This window comes from Nyctereutes procyonoides, unplaced genomic scaffold (assembly GCF_905146905.1).
Source record: "Nyctereutes procyonoides isolate TBG_1078 unplaced genomic scaffold, NYPRO_anot_genome, whole genome shotgun sequence".
Taxonomy (NCBI): domain Eukaryota; kingdom Metazoa; phylum Chordata; class Mammalia; order Carnivora; family Canidae; genus Nyctereutes; species Nyctereutes procyonoides.
The window spans coordinates 15,868,285-15,887,545 of record NW_026575033.1 but is presented as its reverse complement, the minus strand read 5'-3'; the positions used below and the strand labels follow the sequence as shown (position 1 = coordinate 15,887,545).

Genomic DNA, 19,261 nt, shown 5'->3' with positions numbered 1-19,261 from the left:
TTATTTGAGAGAGTGAGAAAGAGAACCTGAGCAGGGGAAAGGCAGATGGAGAGGGAGAAGCACACTACCCGTGAGCAGGGAGCCTGACTCGGGGCTGTACCCAAGGACCCTGAGATCATGACGACCTGAGCTGAAGGCAGATGCTTAACCGACTGAGGCACCCAGAAACCTCGAAATTTCACATTCATAAAACTTTACTTCATGCTACTGGAAAATTTTAAAATTAGATTTAAATTTATGTACTTATTTATGATGCAGAGAAGTATGATAGGTGATCAATAAAAGACTTTCCAGAATAAAGAAATGGAAGTTATCAAATTGCCTGGTATTTAGGTATCCCTGGCTACATTTGAAAGGGTTATGTGACAGTTTTATTTTAAAATGTCAATTTACAATAAAACAATTTGCATCTTTTGCTACTATTTCAGATCAAAAATATATTTTTTTAAAGATTCTGTTTATTCATGAGAGACACAGAGAAAGGGGCACAGACACAGGCAGAAGGAGAACCAGGCTCCCTGCAAGGAGCCCCGAATCAGGGACTGGATCAGGGACTCCATCTCAGGACTTCAGGACCCCAGGATCACGACCAGAGCCAAAGGCAGATGCTCAACCTGTAAGCCATTCAGGTGTCCCCAGATTAAAATTTTTATGGTCAATATAAAAATGAGGGAAAAAGTCACATTTTTTTTCCAGAATTCTTTTAGAGAGTATAAGAAGAGAGAGCAAGATCATTTAAACCACTGTATTAACAAATACCTTCCTAACGGGTTTTTCTTTTTGGGATGAATGACGGTTACCTTTCTTAGATTCGGGGAAATTCCCCAGTGGCCCCTAACTTAAAAGCCTGACCCAGTGGTCATCCAACAATCCTCATCATTAATTAATTCAACTGAGGTAAATAATTCATCTGCAATTAAGTCACTGCCATCCCTCAAGCCACTTAGCTATTTGTAAATATATAAAAATCTTCAAAGGCAAGTCTACTGAAGAATATAAGATCTATCCTCTACTGTATTTCAGTGATTTTAAAGAAGGGGAGAGGGATCCCTGGGTGGCGCAGCGGTTTGGCGCCTGCCTTTGGCCCAGGGCGCGATCCTGGAGACCCGGGATCGAATCCCACGTCGGGCTCCCGGTGCATGGAGCCTGCTTCTCCCTCTGCCTATGTCTCTGCCTCTCTCTCTCTCTCTCTCCCTGTGTGACTATCATAAATAAATTAAAAAAAAATAAATAAAGAAGGGGAGAGGGATCCCTGGGTGGCGCAGCGGTTTGGCGCCTGCCTTTGGCCCAGGGCGCGATCCTGGAGACCCGGGATCGAATCCCACGTCGGGCTCCCGGTGCATGGAGCCTGCTTCTCCCTCTGCCTGTGTCTCTGCCTCTCTCTCTCTCTCTCTCTCTCTCTCTCTCTCTCTGCGACTATCATAAATTAAAAAAAAAAAAAAAAAAGAAGGGGAGAAATGTCGGGTACGCTCACTTTGGTGCCTCAGTCCTAGATGGTCTTAGCGGAGCTGCTATCTACCGAGTCAGGAATCCAACTTCCCGTACAGCTACACGGACTTCCCGCGCGCGCGCGTGTACTCACACACGGAGCCGCGCCCGAGATTTTTACTAAGCAGCGTACGTGGGCTTTTGAAGGTGACTGCCTTAGACCGCGCTAGAAACAAAGATTAGGTTCCAGAAGAGTCGAGCAGATCGGCCTTTGTTCTCCCCCCACGCGCAGCGTCCAGGGCTCCCTCTAGCCGTGACGCTCCCGCCGCCCACCCCGCTCGCAGCCCCTGCAGCAGCCCTCGTGCCACCGGGGAGACAGATACTGCGCAAGCGCGAGGGGCGACGACGTGGCCGCCCAGGCCGGGGTCGGGGGGCCGCCGGAGCGCCGTTCACGGCCTTCTCTGGGGGGCTTCCGCCCTCGTCCTATCCTCCCCACGGGTTCACCTTGACTCCCGGCATCGGAGCTGACCGCTTCGCACACACCACCTCCAAGTCAGAGTGGGAAGGACGCGGGCTGGGCGGGCCGGGGGGAGGCGCCCGCGGGGGCGTCGCGTGAGAGCTGACCCGCGGGTTCCCGAGGCGGGAGCGAGGGCTGGGGGCGGGGCGGCCGCGTGACGTGGCGCGCTCTGGAGCGCGCGGCTTGGAATGCTTTGTGAGGCGCGGCGTGCGGCCGCGCGCGCGCGCGAGCGGGGCGCTCAGAACCTCGGGACCGCCGCGGCCCGGTGCTCCGTTGCGGCTCCGCGTCCGAGCGAGTAGGTGTGTGGGCCGCGGCAGCCGGGCGGGGAGCTCTTCAAGTGGCGCCGAAGCGCCCGAAGCCTGGAAAGCGCAGGTGGGGCGGCGGCCGGCGGCGAAGATTTAGGCCTGGCGTGGGCCCCGAGGCGGGCGGGTCGCGGGAGCGCCCCGGGTCCCCGCGGCCAGGCCAGACGGGGGGAGGGGCAGGAGAGGAGAGGGAAGGCCCGGAGCCCTCGTCCAGGCACCAGACAGGACACTTCCGTGGAAGGGAGCAGTTTCGAGAGACTCGTTTGATAAGTTGTTCTCTCAGGCCCCGCCTTATATTTACGGGACCGTGGACCTCCGCGCGCCCCGTGACCGCGTCGGTTTGGAGGCGCTGCGCCCACTGCCGCCCTCAGATCCTGCTCTTGGAACATCCCTGTTGACCGGTCTTGCTGCCTCCTACGCGTTGTTTACTGGGCTTTGAAAATGGCTGTGGTCATCCGCCCTTTCCTAGCACTTGAGGCTTCGTGAAAGTTGGGTGATCTTTACAGAATGCCAGCAGCCAACAGCAGTTGAATCGGGAAAGCACAGCGCACGGTTTTGCTCTTTGGAGGCCATGCTCGCGTTCCTCGGGGCTTGAGCACTGCAGAGGCGCTCCCTCTGATGTGCGCGTCCCGAAAAAGTTTCGCTTGGAACGTGCACTGTTCCGTGACGCGGCACTACTGCGTTACGGTCGGGTTGGCCCAGTTTTCCACTGATTAATGAATTGCTCTACTCTGTCCCTGAAGGATCTTCGGAATTTAATTTATTGCATCATAATTTAATGGATATACGTTCAAGATTGTTGCTGCTTCTGAATACTGCTTTAAATATTTAAGAATTCAGTACGTTTTATTTTTTTTGTTTTCGTTTTTGTTTTTTTATTTCCGGAAGCAAAACGAAGAAAGTAGGGGAATGTAAAAATGTCCCCAGTTAGGAATGGAGCTATTTTTTTTTTTTTATTACTCTCCTTTGCAGTCACACCCCATTTGGTGATTTTACAGGAAACCTGTTTGAAACAGGAAGGTTTTATGTTCGTTCTTACCTGTGGGGCTTTCTGAAACGTCATTTGTATTGTTCCTCTGAAAAGAATGCGTAGGATGTTATCGGAGGGAGTTGCATGCAGATATTTGTAAAAGTTCCCTCTTCATTTTTTGTAAAGAGGCAGGGTAAGAGGGCACTAGAGCCCTTTCTGTATTAGGGACTACTTGTGATACTGACCTTTAGCTTGATTATTACTGTCTTTAGGGTTTATGGGATTGAACTAAATTGTCAGATGTTTGATTCAGAATTTTTACCTTTTCTCCTGAGGTCATTTTTTTTTAAAGCTTATATATACGCGCGCACACACATACACACATAGTTATGTCCGAAACAAACATGTTTTACTTCTTGTATTAGAACATTTAAGACATGCACCATTTGTATCTGGAAGTAGATTTTGGTTTTGTTGTGTTTTGTTTTTTTTTTTTTAAGATTTTATTTATTCCTGAGAGACACCGAGAGAGGCAGAGACATAGGCAGAGGGAGAAGCAGGCTCCCTGCAAGGAGCCCGCTAGATGGGGGACTTGCCCCCTGACCTCGCGCCCCCCCCCCCCCCCCCGCAAACCACTGAGCCACCCAGGCATCCCTGGTTCTTGTTTTAAGACAATTATACTGGTGTGGGTGCTGTTTTATGTAGTACTACAGATTGACATTTCAAAATTTTCTGTTCTCAACTTTAAAGATGAAAGTATGTGAAGGCGCAGTCCCTTAAGCTGCTCTCAGTTTCAGATCAGGTGGTGGTGAGATAGAGCCTGGCGTTCCACACTCAGTGGAGTCTGCTGAAGACCCTCTCTTCTCCCCCTCCCATAAATCAATCCTTAAAAGAAATTTAAAAAATAAAAATTAAAGTATGTGAAATCATGTAATAATAACTTTTTTCAAGCCACTTGATAAGCTTTTAATTGTGATTAGGGATCTGACATATTTTAATTTTTTAAAATACTATTCTGAAGTTCTTAACTCTGTGAAATGCATTTTCACAGAGACTACTGAGAATATATCAAATCCTGGAAGATCTCAGAAATACAGTATTTTAGTACAAAATTTACTTTTTGTGCAGAAATTATCAACGACATTTCACCTGATAGATTTACAGGTTTTTTCCCCGGCTAAACTTTTTTTCTTCCAAGACGGAGATGCCAGCAAGAAATGCTGTTCAGCGACTGACCCATGGAATTACACCACCATCACCACTGACCCTGCTCCTCACACTTGACTTTTCAGTGGCCATCCCATTACCTCCAGTGTGACACATTATTTCAAGAAATCTTTGAGCATACTATGTAACATAAGCTTTGAAATGTAGGTAGACACAAGATAAGGTGTTGAACACCTTTTACTGTGCCATTTAAAGATTCTCTTTTGTGAAGTACCTGTCCTGTTTTTTTTTTTTTTTTTTCACATTAACAAGAATGAGAGGTTATGCCTTTCTATCTTGCTAGAATTATTTTAATGGAGTTTTGGGAGAGAATAGGGCTAACTGCGTGTGAGTAACTGCCACCTTTAAGTGGAAGGAGGTAACTTTAAAGCTTCATCTAGATATTTTTTCTCATTTGTGTCCTCTCCAATGTGTGATTCAACCTCATTTTTTAAAAAAGATTTATTTATTTATTTGAGAGAGAGTATGTGAGCACAAGCATGAGGGGCAAAGAGAGTGGAAGAGAGAATCCAAAGTAGACTCCTTGCTCAGCCTGGAGCCAACGTATGGCTCAATCTCATGACCCTGAGATCATGACCTGAGCTGAAACCAAGAGTCAAATGATTAACCAACTGTGCCACCTAGGTGCCCTCAACCTCATTTTTAATTAGCTGGATAAAATCTGGATTTATATTATAATGAGTTTTAGAATGAGACTCTTTGTTTCCAACGTTAGATACATGGTAGGAAACATTTATTTATTTTAAAGACTTTATTTATTTATTGAGAGAGAAACATGCACATGAGCAGAGGCAGAGAGAAAGGAAGAAGCAGACTCCCTGTTGAGCAGGGAGCCCAATGCAAGGCTCAATCACAAGACCCTGAGATCATGACCTGAGCTGAAGGCAGATGCTTAACCAACTAAGCCGCCCAGAAACTTTTATTATAAGAAACTGTAACAAGAAAATTATTCAGTAAACATATTTTGACTTATTCTCTTCTGTTTTTGATTTAAAAGATATTTAGAAATAAGAGCATTATATATCTATTCAACAAATACAATGGAGTGCATTCTTCATGTCAGATCTAATAATAGATTAGGGAATACAGTAGTAAACGGGACAGACCAGCAAAGGCCCCTGTCCCTTTGAAATATATTTAGGTAGGAGAAATTGATAATAATTCAGTAAACAAATAGTTAAATTAGATAATTAAAGATAATATTTTCTGTTTGGCAGAAATGGAGCAAGAGCCACAAAATGGAGAACCTGCTGAAATTAAGATCATCAAGGAAGCATACAAGAAAGCCTTTTTATTTGTTAATAAAGGACTGAATACAGATGAATTAGGTCAGAAGGAAGAAGCAAAGAGCTACTATAAGCAAGGAATAGGACATCTGCTCAGAGGAATCAGCATATCATCAACAGAGCCTGAACACATAGGTCCTGGGTGGGAATCTGCTAGACAGATGCAACAGAAAATGAAAGAAACACTACAGAATGTACGTACCAGGTTGGAAATTCTGGAGAAGGGTCTTGCCACTTCTCTACGGAATGATCTTCAGGAGGTGCCCAAGTTATATCCAGAATTTCCACCTAAAGACATGTCTGAAAAGTCACCAGAGCCTCAGTCCTTTAGTTCACCTCACCAGCATGCTGAAGTAAATGGAAACACTTCAACGACAAGCACAGGGTTGGTTCCTGCACCTAGTTCTTTATCCATACCATCTCAAAGTCATCCAGCAGAAGCACCTCCTGCTTATACACCTCAGGCTGCTGAGGGCCACTACACTGTATCCTATGGAACAGAATCTGGGGAATTTTCGTCAGTTGGAGAAGACTTTTACAGGAATCATTCCCAGCCACCTCCTCTTGAAACCTTAGGGCTAGATGCAGATGAGTTGATTTTGATACCAAATGGAGTACAGATTTTTTTTGTAAATCCTGCAGGGGAGGTTAGTGCACCTTCATATCCAGGGTACCTTCGAATTGTGAGGTTCTTGGATAATTCTCTTGATACTGTTCTAAACCGTCCTCCTGGGTTTCTTCAGGTAAGCCAGAGAAAAATGTAAACATAATTTGAAATATAGATAGAATACATTATTTTTGTTTGTCAATATTTATTATGTGTCCAGGACATCAAGTGGAAAAAAGATCATTCTTCCTTTTTAACATATCCTGTGAAATTTATGAGCTTTAAATGTTTGCATGTTTGATAACTTTTTTTTTTAGATACAGAATTGTGTTTTAGTATTAAAATTATGATGACAAGACCTGAGGGGAATTGGAGCATTCATCCTTAAAATTTCAAATTCTTTATTGGAGGAGAAACTTAATAACTTCAATTTCAGAGGGATTTACGTAACTCATTTGGATGTGTAACTAAATTTCCACAAATGTTGTCAAGCCGCATCTGAGGGGTTGATCTGGACTAGACCCAGCCGAATATACAGAATGGTGAATATACAGAATGGCGGTTCTCAACCTGGGGTGATACCTGCCACTCTCCAGCCCAAGAACATTTTGACAATGTCTGCAGATGTTTTTGGTTGTCACAGCTGGGGAGTGGTTGTGCTACTGCTACTGGCATATAGTAGATAGAAGCCAGGGGGTACTGCTGAACATCTAAACAGGATCACTTCTGTCAATTAAAAAATGATCTAACCCCAAATGTTAACCATGCAGAGGCTGAGACACTTTGGTATAGAAGTAGAGACTGTGATGATAATTTAAGGTGTATTTCTAACATTCCAAGCAGAAAAATTTACCAGAATGCCCTTGGTGGTCCAGTAGTAAAGACTGATGCTAAGTAACAACTGGTGTTGTTAGGGCATTGTTGTAGAATTAATGAACTATTTTGAAAGTAATGTTGTAATAATCTTTTTAAAAGTTGGACATCAGTACAGGGATTTGGGTTCTAGCAGTGAGGACTCCATTTACACTGGGTGTAACAGGCATTTGCATATATGTAGAAGTAACTACTTGAGCAACTTAGTATACTTTACTTTTCAATTCTTACGTAGCTTTTATGTGGAGTCAACTTGAAAGTTGTTCAAAGGTAGTTGGAGACATAATAGGTGTGTATGGAGGAGATAATTTGGGGCATTGCTAAAAAAAAGACTCCATTTTTGGATAGGAAGAATATTATGGATCCTGTAGGTTATTTTAGGAAAGAATCCTTGAGGTAGAAAGAGTAGGCATATTGATTGGGATTGTGAAGAGGCTGATTTTGATAAAAGCTGTAATATTTTCTGCTGACCTGGTAATAGAGCTCTGTTTTAACGATGGAATTTAAAACCAGGGTGTGGTGGGGTGCTGAGTGGCTCAGTCAGTTAAGTGTCAGACTGATTTCATCGCAGGTCATGATCTCAGGGTTGTGATACTGAGCCACGCTCTGCGCTAGGCATGACACCTGCTTAAGATTCTCTTTCTCCCTCTCCCCTCACCCCCCAAAACAAACATACATATAATAAACACAATAAAATACAGTAAAAAATAAAAAGCCTTTAGGGCCCAGGCTACTGGAGATATGGGAAATGAATATCAGAAACACTCTACTTTGGTTGCATGAGCTCAACCATTAAAATGACTTGTTCTCTAGTAAAAATTTGTCCTGTTTGAGTGCTTGAGATGAAAATGTTTTTATTCTTTCTAATATCTCCTATTTTTGGTTATAAATCATGAGTAAAATTGTACCCCAAATCAAGAGTCAAATATCTAACCAACTGAATCACCCAGGTGACCCTGTGAATGCTGGGTTTGTAATGAAAAGAATTGTTTGGCTTCTCTGGTGCCAGATAGCTTGTGTCTAAATCCTAGCTCCACTTTTTTTCATAGACTCGGAGCAATTTAACCTCTCTGCCTCAGTTTTCTCATACGTAGAATGACAATATCTAACTTTATGGAATTGTCGTAAGGATTAAATCAATAAATACATGTACTTAAAAACAGGTTGATTTTAGTTATTTTCACAAAAGCATGTCTAATTTGAATTATAAAAAAGTCTTAATGTACTTTGTTGTTTATTTAAAACTAGACTCATTGTTGATTATGTGTAGGCTATTTAAGGTCACTAATTTCGAGACTATAATTAGAGAAGCAATGACATTTTTAGGACAGTTCTTGTGAGTGAGTGATATGCATAAAGAGACTGGCAAATAGCTAATTTTTAGTGAGGATTTGTTGATGCTAATGATTCTATAAAGCTTGTAAAATGCATTTAGAATTTTGAAATGTTGATTTTCTGTATAACAATTCTAAAACTTCAATGAAAACCTAGTTCTATTCATTGATTTTTTTTTTTCCTAACTAATCCCTTCAGGTTTGTGACTGGTTATATCCTCTAGTTCCTGATAGATCTCCAGTTCTTAAATGTACTGTGGGGGCCTACATGTTTCCTGATACCATGTTACAAGCATCAGGATGTTTTGTGGGGGTCGTCTTGTCTTCTGAATTACCAGAAGATGATAGAGAACTCTTTGAGGATTTACTAAGACAGATGTCTGACCTTCGGCTTCAGGTAACTTGTATCATCCTTTTAGCACTGACACTTTTAAAGAAATTGTAAGAGGGTCTAATGTGATCAAAGTTAGGAAACTGGGAATATATAATTTGCTTGTGTGTTCACAAATACTAGTTAGAAATTGGTAGTAAATAGAATTAAGATTATGGGCTCTGGGGTCAGATTACCTGGATTTGAATTTGAACTCTTCCTCTTTACAGCTGTTTTGCTCAAGTTATTGCTTTTTAGTTTCCGTATCATAAAATAGGAAAATATCATCCACCTCATTGGACTGTGGTGAAGATTAAAGTTAATATATTAACTGTCTTATATCAGTGCTGGCAAGTAGTAATGTTCTGTGAATGTTAACTATTGCTATCACCACAGCCTTCCTGCTTAGTTGGAAAAATAGCCTAATGGGACTAAATGGTGAAGTTTAGGTAATTTTGACATTAGCAGATGGGATATGTTGGACATTTTGGGGGTATGATTGGCATTTTGAGGAAGAAACAGGTTTTATTTTAGGGAGTCTTTGTTCTCGTGATAAAGCTAAATAGAAAATAAAGTGAAATTAAAAATATGAATTTGCCTTATTAAGCCTGTTTTTTTTCTGCCCACATGTTGATCTCTCATGGGGAGTTGAAATATATAGACTATTAAGGAGAAGCTTTCATCAGGTATTCTTGCCCATCCTAATGTAAAAGAAGGGGGGAAGAATATTTTTGATTGTGAATATTGACAGTTTTCTGAAGTTGAGATTGACAGAATGATAGTATATTTTATTCTCTACTTCAGTCAATGTATATTTAGGATCCATTATTTAGGTATTGTACTAAATGATGGATGAGAATATAGAACAAGAGACTGACTATGAAGATGCTATTTAACAGGTCCTATTCTCAGGCACTTGTAGTTGGCTGAATAATCATAGTACAGGATGATGATAGATGATGAAATAAAAGTATACACACAGTTCAGGAAGGAGATCAGGGAAGATTTCAGAAAATAGTTTCCTTTGAGTTCAGTCTTGAAAGCTATGTTCTTCTTTTCTCAGGAAGTGTAGAGTACACTTTCATTCTGTACTTATATCAGAAAGATCACAGGTGACGGGAGCAGACTACTAGCTAAGTAAAAGGTCAGAGTCATCTCTAGCATTAGGTTGTATAAACTATATACGGGAATGACCTGGTGATCAGCATATACTTTAGCATAGTCAGTGCTAAACATTTAAGCTATGGTAACAAAACGTATGGTATCCTTACAGAAGGGTATGTAGCCTCAGTGTGCTCATAGAGAGTGAGTAGTTGACAAAGGCAGAAACATGGTCAAATGGATAGGAGTTCGCGACTTAGCTTTGCTGTTTACTAGCTGAATGAAGTGACATCCTTAATTATTTCAGACCTATTATGGAGCAGTTCCTTCTTTTCACCCCTATATTTATTGGACCTATAATACTGGGTTTTAGGATAGAAATTAAACTTTTAGGTAGTATGTTTACTTTTTGGTTGTATGGCATTTTTAGTTTGCTCTGTTGTCCCAGAACTCCCAACTAAACAAAAGTTAGTTACTAGCTGTGATTTTGACTTGTCTTTACTCTTAAATATTCATTCAGCAAAGTATTTGCAAGCAGAATACCTTCAGTATTCAAGTGCAAAAACAAACATAAAACAAAATCAGTCTTCCAACAATGCAGAGTGGTTAAACTGGACGTAAGTTTTGTTACTGCCTTTAAACTCATTTAGTATTATATGTATGTGTTTCTTAAAATTTACCATATGTTATTTAATTAAATTCAAATGTAGCTACATCTGGCTTAATGATAACTTAAACCAACAATTGCTGTAAATTTATTTTTTATGCTTTTTCTTTAGAAATTTGGCTTAGGCCATTTGCTGTGAACTAAAGAACTCAAGGGGTTGAGGTTTGGTGATAAGATAAACACAAAAGTATAGAGAAAAGACCAGCAAAAGTGGTTGTATTTATAGACTTTCAAACACATCAGTGTTTGAACAAGCACGTTACTAGAGTGCAGCTTAGAAAAAATTCAAATTTGATCTAAGGTTTAGTCTACCCCCTAGGCCAACTGGAACCGGGCAGAAGGAGAAAATGAATTCCAAATTCCTGGAAGAGCAAGATGCTCCTCTGACCAATTGAAGGAAGCCAGTGGCACTGATGTGAGACATTTGGGTCCTTCATTGGACCAAGACAATAAGGACATGCGTCATAAAGGAAAACGGGGGAAAAAAGTAAGTAAAATAAGAAACAAAGCAATAAGGTATGTGTGTATATTCTATTCTAATGGTGCCTTTCACCAGTTTCAATTATTTATAAGATCTTATCCCTGTTTACTAAAGCAGAGCAACTTGCATAGTCACAAAGTGATCGCTGGAAAAAATAATTAGAATCAGCTTTAATATTTTCCTTTTCAGTGTTTGTTACTTAAACTCTTTTAAAACATATTTTGTGTTTTGAGGGCTAGATTTTTATGAAGTATTTGAAAGATTTTTGTATTTATGTTAATGCATATTTTTTTGTTTTGTTTTGTGTTGTTTTCTACCTTCTTGTATACAGCAGGATCTTGGGGCCAGGTGCGCTTTTCCTTACACTACCATTTTTATTCAGTCCCTTTCTTTATGGATGGTCATCAGGAAAGAGAATGATTTTTTTAAAAATACATTTAGTAGTGGGGTGCCTGGGTGGCACAGTCAGTTGAACATCCAACTCTTGTTTTTGGCTCAGGTCTAGATCTTGGGGTCCTGGGATTAAGCCCCACATCTCGCTTTGTGCTAAGCAGGGAGTCTTCTTGGGACTCTCTCCCCCTCTCTGTCTATACCTCCTCCCTGAGCTCGTATGTGCATGCTCACTCTCTCCCTGATAAATAGATTTTTTAAAAAATACATGTTTAGTGGCTTTTTTCTTTTATTTTTTAGATCTTGAGTATATGATACGCTCTAGATGGTAAATTCGGAATACAGTTCAGTAAGTATTTAATTAGTGCTAGAATGCTGAACATAGTGGAAAAGTTAAATTTCTTATCTCAAGGAATTTATTGTTTAATGGGGAGGACAGATTAGCAAAGAAAATTTCTATCCGGTGTGATCATTAGATGAAGGCACATAGGTTGTATAGTATGCTAGATTGTACCATTAATGTACAACCTAGCCTCATCGATAATGTGGGCCTATTGTGGTGTGGTAACCAGTAAGGAAGGCTTCTGAGAGGGCATTTGCCTAAGATCAGTCCTGAGGATGAAGCAAGAGTTGGCCATACATACAACAGGTTAAAGGAGATTCTAGGTAGAAGTAGTAAAATAAGCAAATGTATGAAGAAAGAAATAGCATTGTGTGAGTATTGAATTACGGTTTTCTATTCATTGTTGTATTCCATATTGTAAGTGCTCAATAATTATCTTAGAAATTAATTCATGCCACTTGAATATTCTACATTTTTAAAAAGATGCTATTTACTTGATAGGGGGAGAGAGTGTGTGCACAAGCTGGGGGAAAGGAGGAAGAGAAGGAGAAGCAGATTCCCTGCTGAGCCAGGGGACCCTAGGATCACCATCTGAGCCGAAGGCAGACGCTTAACCGACTGAGCCACTCAGGCATCCCTTGAATATTCTACATTTATTTGTGTTGAACATCTTAGATCAGATTTATGAGGACTTTGGGAGCCCAAGATGGCTCCAAGAAATGTATTTGTTTAAAAAAATTTTTAAGTTAATGCACAAAAAGCAAATCAAAAAGATACTTAGTGAAAAGTAAGTCAGCTTCCCATTCTGCTGTCCATCAACCACCTAAATTCCCTGCTGCAGACACATTATTGCTAGCTTCTTATCCTTGCAGATACATTCCAACATATATACATGTTTATTTTGTGTGTGGATATAAATGTATATTCACACTTACATACAATTATTAATACAAATGGCAGCATGAGAGACATACTGTTTTGCTCCTTATTTTTTTGCTTAACAGTATATTTGGAAATTTTTCATATCATTTAAAACCTCTATTTTTTAAAAATTTAAGTTGTTAACTAAAAAAATCAAATTGTATAAATAGGCATATACATTTTAAAACTTTACTCCCACCTTTTTACCATTTTCCTTGTCACTGTAGGTAATCACTTTTTATCAGGATCTTGTGTTTCTTCTGTGGGTTTCTTGAGGCATGTAAAAAGCAAATAACAGATTTCTCCCCCTTTTCTTATATAGAAGGTAGTATCATAGAGTGTCCTGTATTTTTTTTATTTGATAATAGAGTCTGGGGGATCTTTCAGTGTTTTTTTTTTAAAGATTTTATTTATTTATTCATTAGAGACACACAGAGAGAGAGGCAGAGAGAGACCCAGGCAGAGGGAGAAGCAGGCTCCATGCAGGGAGCCTGACGTGGGGCTCGATCCCAGGACTCCAGGATCACACCCTGAGCCAAAGGCAGACGCTCAACTGCTGAGCCACCCAGGCATCCCAATCTTTCAGTGTTAAATGGAGAATCCTCTCAAATCTTTTTTTATAGCTACCTCGTATTTTACTGTATGAATTTATAGTAGATTTCTTTAACCAATCTCTTATTGAGTATTGGAATGATTTTAGGTGTTTACTATTAGAAACAGTGCTTCAGTGAGTAACTTTGTAGATAGATGCATTGATTCATACATTCCCAGGTAATTCATCAGATAAATTCTTAGAAGTGGGGTTACTGAGTCAATAAGTAAAAGCATTTGTATTTTTGATAGATTTTGCTACATTGCTTCCCTAAGGACTATACTCTTCAGCACTCCCACCAGCAGTGTAGGAGACCTATTTCTTCATAGCCTAGTTCACAGAGTGGGCGATAAGCCTTTCTGTATTTTTGACAGTCTGATAGATGAGAAATGATATATTGGAATATCTTAATTTGCATTGATTTTTTATTGTGAATAATATTGTATGTCTGCTAAGGTTTCCATGAATTTTGTTTTCTGTGTGACGTCTGTTCCTGTCCTTTGTGCGTTTTTAATTACTGGGTTGCTAATCTTTTCTTCTCATTTTCCAGGGACTCTTTATATATTAGGACATTGGCTCATTATTAAAGATAGAAGTTGCTAATATTATGTTGTTTGTCTTTGGGTTTTACTTATGAATGGCTTCCCCTCCTCCATATAGAAGTTTTTATTTTGTTTTTAATATTGTTTTATATTTTATGTGACGTTCTCTTTGTATTTTTATTGGGCAGTTTGATTTTCAATTAATTTTATAGTATGATGTCTGAGTTAGCCTGCTGTTCTTAAAATGAATAAATTTAGTTTTGACATTTTGAGTGTTGACCCTAGGCCTCATAATAGCTGTTAAATTAGCAAAAAATATTGGTATTTCTGTGTTCCCCATTTCCACTTAGATGGCTTTTACTTGATTTCTATCAAAAACTAGTTTATTTGGATACATCCTTCCTTACTGATTGAGTCATTTAACAAATCTTCTAAATCTTATTGAGTATCCTGTGCATACTGTCATCAAGGAGGGATTGATAGGTTTATGAAGGAACTCATAGTCTCATCAATTTAAATATGATTTGATAAATGCTCTATTGGAGATATGTTGTTATTTAAATCTTACTTACCAGGGAGACCTTATATAAGTTTTAAGCTTTATGGCCATTAAAAAAAGAAAGAAAGAAAGAAAAAACAGCATTTTGTGAGTATTAAATTACAAAAATGTTTTTATTGTTCATTGCTGTATTCCATATTGTAAGTGCTTGGTAATTAGGAATTAATTCATAACACAGGAATATCATAACTGTTTCTCAGCCACCTACCTGACTTAGGAGAATATACTTTATAACATAAAATACTTTATGGCAGTTGTGGTATTTTGCTTTATGTTATAAGATACACTGGTAACTATGTTGGCTAGAGATATTTTTATTAATTATATATAGTATTTGTTGGCTTGATAATTTATTACATAATGCTTATAATTTTTCCTCTTTATTTTACATTTTGAAACATATTTACTAGGCCAAAGACACTTCAAGTGAAGAAGTTAATCTGAGTCACATTGTACCCTATGAGCCAGTTTCAGAAGAAAAAGCAAAGGAATTACCTGAATGGAGTGAGAAAGTGGCTCAAAATATTTTGTCAGGTATTACAGTAATGTTAATTTTTTTTCTCTGTAATGTGAAATCTTTGGAATCTGTAAGAATATTTAGAAAGATAATATTTTGTATTTTGCTTCCAAATCATCTTTTAATAAATACTTAAACAAAAACAAAAGGAACTAATTTTTTAGAACATTACATATTATCATAAAGGCATAAGTTCTTCTTGCCTATTTTCTGTTTCACTCTTGGGGAAAATTGATAGTGAAAAGCTTTGGGAATCCTACAACTCTCCGAATAGCTCTTCTGAACATAAAATGATTTTCCTTTCCCCTTTGAAGTTCACCTTTAATCCTTTTCTTTTCTCCATTTCTCTTCCTTCCTCTTTCTCTAAAAAAAAATGGTAAGATACTCATCCATCTTTAGAAGCAAAGCAGCACTCCCTAACTACACAGCAATTGAGGTATGAAGAGATCTAGAATTATAGCTAAGCTATTTGGGATGTAGGCCCTACTATTTAATTCTGGTTAGAGAGGGCATCAGATCAGTTATTTTAAAACCGGAATGATCATTACTGACATGTTTTTCCATTTTCATCGGTTAATATTTTAGCTTTTCAGCTGTTGTAGCTCTCAGATTTAGATCTTCTATTTTGTTTTTAAAAAACATTGCCAGTTACTCTTTAGCAAGCCAAATTCATGACCCTGTAAAGAGATCTTGACCGTCACTTAAGACTGTCAATACAGATTTCCATCACTGTACCTTATAAGAAGTCAGTAAAAAATAAAGATGTCTAAAGCAGAGGAAACCTTTAACATGAAAAACCAACAAGCTAAAATAAGTGAAAATTAATTAGGAGCTAACATAATATCTTTCCCAGTGTCAGCTGCTGGAGATAAAAGAGAAAGCCAAATTTTTCACTTGTAATTTTAACGGTTAAAATTGGACCCTTGAAAAATATTTTCAAAGAAGTTTTAAAGAAAAATCTTCACTGTTACTACCCTGCCCCATAACTTTACAGGTTGCTAGACTATTAAGTCAGTATTCAGGAAACTTGCCTATATTTACTCATATGTAGAGAACTAATTTCAAAGATTATTTTCTTAAGTTTTTTTTTAATTCATACTGATATAAAACTGTTCTATTTACTATTGCTGTGTAACAAACCATCCCAAACTTCATGGAATGAAACAACAAATAGTTGTATATGCTTAGGAGTACCATGGGCCGGGTATTCCAAAAGGTCACAGCAGGAATGGCTTTTATCTGCTTCGTGATGTCAGAACCTCAGCTAGGAAGACTCAAAGGCTGACTAATGACGGACTCAGTAGCTGGGGGCTGGAATCAGTCTGAGGTCTCCCTTCACTGACAAATCTGGTGTCTGGGTTGAAAGAGCTCAAAATCTAGGACTTCCAGATAGAGTGCCTAGACATGGTGTCCATGTGTTTGACAGCTTAGCAGCCTTAAGCTCGTCAGGCTTCTACAGGGTAAGTCAGGGTTTCAAGCATGACTGATACAGCAAACAGAAACTACATACTCTTTCTGATATATTCTTGGAAATTTCTGGTATTACTCACTACAAGAAAGTAACAAACCTTAGATTTATGGGGATTTGACATAGACTCCACTTCTCAATAGGAGGAATGTCAACGTCATGTTGAAAGAACATGTGAAAAAAAAAAAAAAGAACATGTGGAACAGGCAATGCTATTTGGCTATCTTTGGAAGGTATTGCATGCCACAAAGTCTTAACGCTCCTAGGTACCATACAGATTCCACATATTGGTTTTATTCAAAGAGATGGAGCATCCTTAGAATCAGCTAATCCTGGGGACAGATATCTAGAGATTTCAGAAAAACTTTCAGCAAGGTATCGTTTGAAAATGAGAAAAACTACACTATGGTAACACTTAGAGGCCAACTTTACTACTTGAGATTTCAGTAGGCTTTTGTAACTCTTCTTTTCATCTTATCTCCTCAATTCTGGCAATAGCCCTAATAGTTGGTTACATTAAAATTATTTTAACTTCCTATCAGAGTACATACATATCTCTCTACATACTTTTTTCCTTTTTATTTTTTTTAATATAAATTTATTTTTTATTGGTGTTCAATTTGCCAACATATAGAATAACACCCAGTGCTCATCCCATCAAGTGTCCCCCTCAGTGCCCGTCACCCAGTCACCCCCACCCCCCGCCCACCTCCCTTTCCACCACCCCTAGTTCGTTTCTCAGAGTTAGGAGTCTCATGTTCTGTCTCCCTCCCTGATATTTCCCACTCGTTTTTTCTCCTTTCCCCTTTATTCCCTTTCATTATTTTTTATATTCCCCAAATGAATGAGACCATAAAATGTTTGTCCTTCTCTGATTGACTTACTTCACTCAGCATAATACCCTCCAGTTCCATCCACGTTGAAGCAAATGGTGGGTATTTGTCGTTTCTAATGACTGAGTAATATTCCATTGTATACATAAACCACATCTTCTTTATCCATGGACACCGAGGCTCTTTCCACAGTTTGGCTATTGTGGACATTGCTGCTAGAAACATCGGGGTGCAGGTGTCCCGGCATTTCATTGCATCTGTATCTTTGGGGTAAATCCCCAGCAGTGCAATTGCTGGGTCGTAGGGCAGATCTATTTTTAACTCTTTGAGGAACCTCCACACAGTTTTCCAGAGTGGCTGCACCAGTTCACATTCCCACCAACAGTGCAGGAGGGTTCCCCTTTCTCCACATCCTCTCCAACATTTGTGGTTTCCTGCCTTGTTAATTTTCCCCATTCTCACTGGTGTGAGGTGGGATCTCATTGTGGTTTTGATTTGTATATAGAATGAAAACCAACTAGCTCACCAAATACTTAAGGTACAAGTAACAAAGTGGCAGAAAATATCCAAGATTTACTCCAGGGAAAATGATCTCTATCAAGAGACTATTTCTACCTGACCCATACAGGCTTTATGCAAAGATAAGTAATCAGGAATCTAAACTGAGCTCATTCACTTTAGCCCATGATTGGTTCCTGTCTTGTGTCAGAAGATCAGTGAAGATCACTAAAAGCTACAGTCCTGTGTTTAATAAATATAAAAGGTGAAAAAACATAAAGTAACTCCTTAAAACTTACCTATATAGAATATTGGTTTGAAAGGCTAGAATTACATTTTAAGAAGGCAACTGCCAAACATTTTAGATGGAGAATTTAGTAAGCTGATTTGGGAGGAAGTGGAGGATCTGTAACAATAGACTGATTAGAGGGCAGCCCCGGTGGCGCAGCGGTTTAGCGCCGCCTGCGACCCAGGGCGTGATCCTGGAGACTCTGGATCGAGTCCCACGTTGGGCTCTCTACATGGAGCCTGCTTCTCCCTCTGCCTGTGTGTCTGCCTCTCTCTCTCTGCATCTCTATGAATAAATAAATAAATAAATCTTTAAAAAAAATAGACTGATTAGAGCCCTCCATTGGGTTAGATTTGAGTGAAATCATTTTAAGTCATCTGCCAACTTCTTATTTATTCAGCAAACATTCATTGCCTTCTATATCTCAGCATTAAATGTATGCATATAATGTGAATATGGATAAAAGAAATCTATATCTGGCACTACACATGCCATTTAAAAGATCTTAATAGCTACCAATAAAACATTACATGTTCTCATCTATTGTAGTATCTTTTGTTTTACTGTATTATCTCTCTTACACACTCTTCCATGGTGATAGCTTCTTTATAATTTGCATCCTAATTATTTCTCTTCATCAGTCCTGTGACTTTTCATTTATCTAATTTCCATTTATTATTAGTCATCAGTGGACTCTGTCCCTCTGGTTTGTTTCATTGCAGGAGTATATAGTCTACTTGAGCTTTCCTTTGTTTCATTGTCGTTTATGATTTCTCAGTCTCCTTCAAATTCAGCTGATTTTTTACTTCCTAAATCTTTCAACCTGTAAGTTAACTCTAAAAACCCATATGTATTTTTTTAATAGAGGTCTTCAATCCCTTTTTGTTATGGGAACTCCTGACTGGATGGTATTTGTCTGGGTTTGAGACGTGGTCCTCCTCCGGGGAGGCTAGTGTTTGAGCTAGAGGTAGACATGTTGACTAAAATAGGAAGAAAAACACAACAGTTCTCCTAATCAGTTACCACTTGGCACTTTATTTATTTTTCATTGTTAGCATTTTTAAATAAACAGGATTTTCACATGATTGCTGAATGCCTGCTCACTCATAGGCCAGAGTAATTATGTAAAAACCATGCTACAGACCT

The 19,261-nt window shown here is 39.2% G+C and overlaps 2 protein-coding genes across 7 annotated transcripts in view; one reads left to right on the top strand and one right to left on the bottom strand.

Annotated features, from left to right (window-relative positions):
• Positions 1 to 2,005, bottom strand: part of LOC129504475 (nuclear transport factor 2-like) — a 28,688-nt gene extending 26,683 nt beyond the window's left edge. The window contains exon 1 of the transcript XR_008663373.1: positions 1,933 to 2,005. The gene's annotated coding sequence lies outside the window, so the exon portion shown is untranslated. The remainder of the gene's footprint in view (positions 1 to 1,932) is intronic.
• The window catches only part of SPART (spartin), a 31,819-nt gene continuing 14,283 nt past the window's right edge, over positions 1,726 to 19,261 (top strand). Inside the window, exons 1-5 of one of the 6 annotated variants that reach the window (XM_055317195.1) lie at positions 1,726 to 1,980; positions 5,662 to 6,473; positions 8,744 to 8,941; positions 11,002 to 11,169; positions 14,921 to 15,044. In XM_055317195.1, coding sequence (XP_055173170.1) covers positions 5,664 to 6,473; positions 8,744 to 8,941; positions 11,002 to 11,169; positions 14,921 to 15,044 — 1,300 coding nt within the window. In that variant the 5' untranslated portion in view covers positions 1,726 to 1,980; positions 5,662 to 5,663. Of the gene's footprint in view, positions 1,981 to 2,110; positions 2,318 to 2,340; positions 3,087 to 4,334; positions 4,588 to 5,661; positions 6,474 to 8,743; positions 8,942 to 11,001; positions 11,170 to 14,920; positions 15,045 to 19,261 lie in introns of those variants that run through there. The other 5 variants (XM_055317193.1, XM_055317192.1, XM_055317190.1 and 2 more) reach the window with 5 other exon arrangements.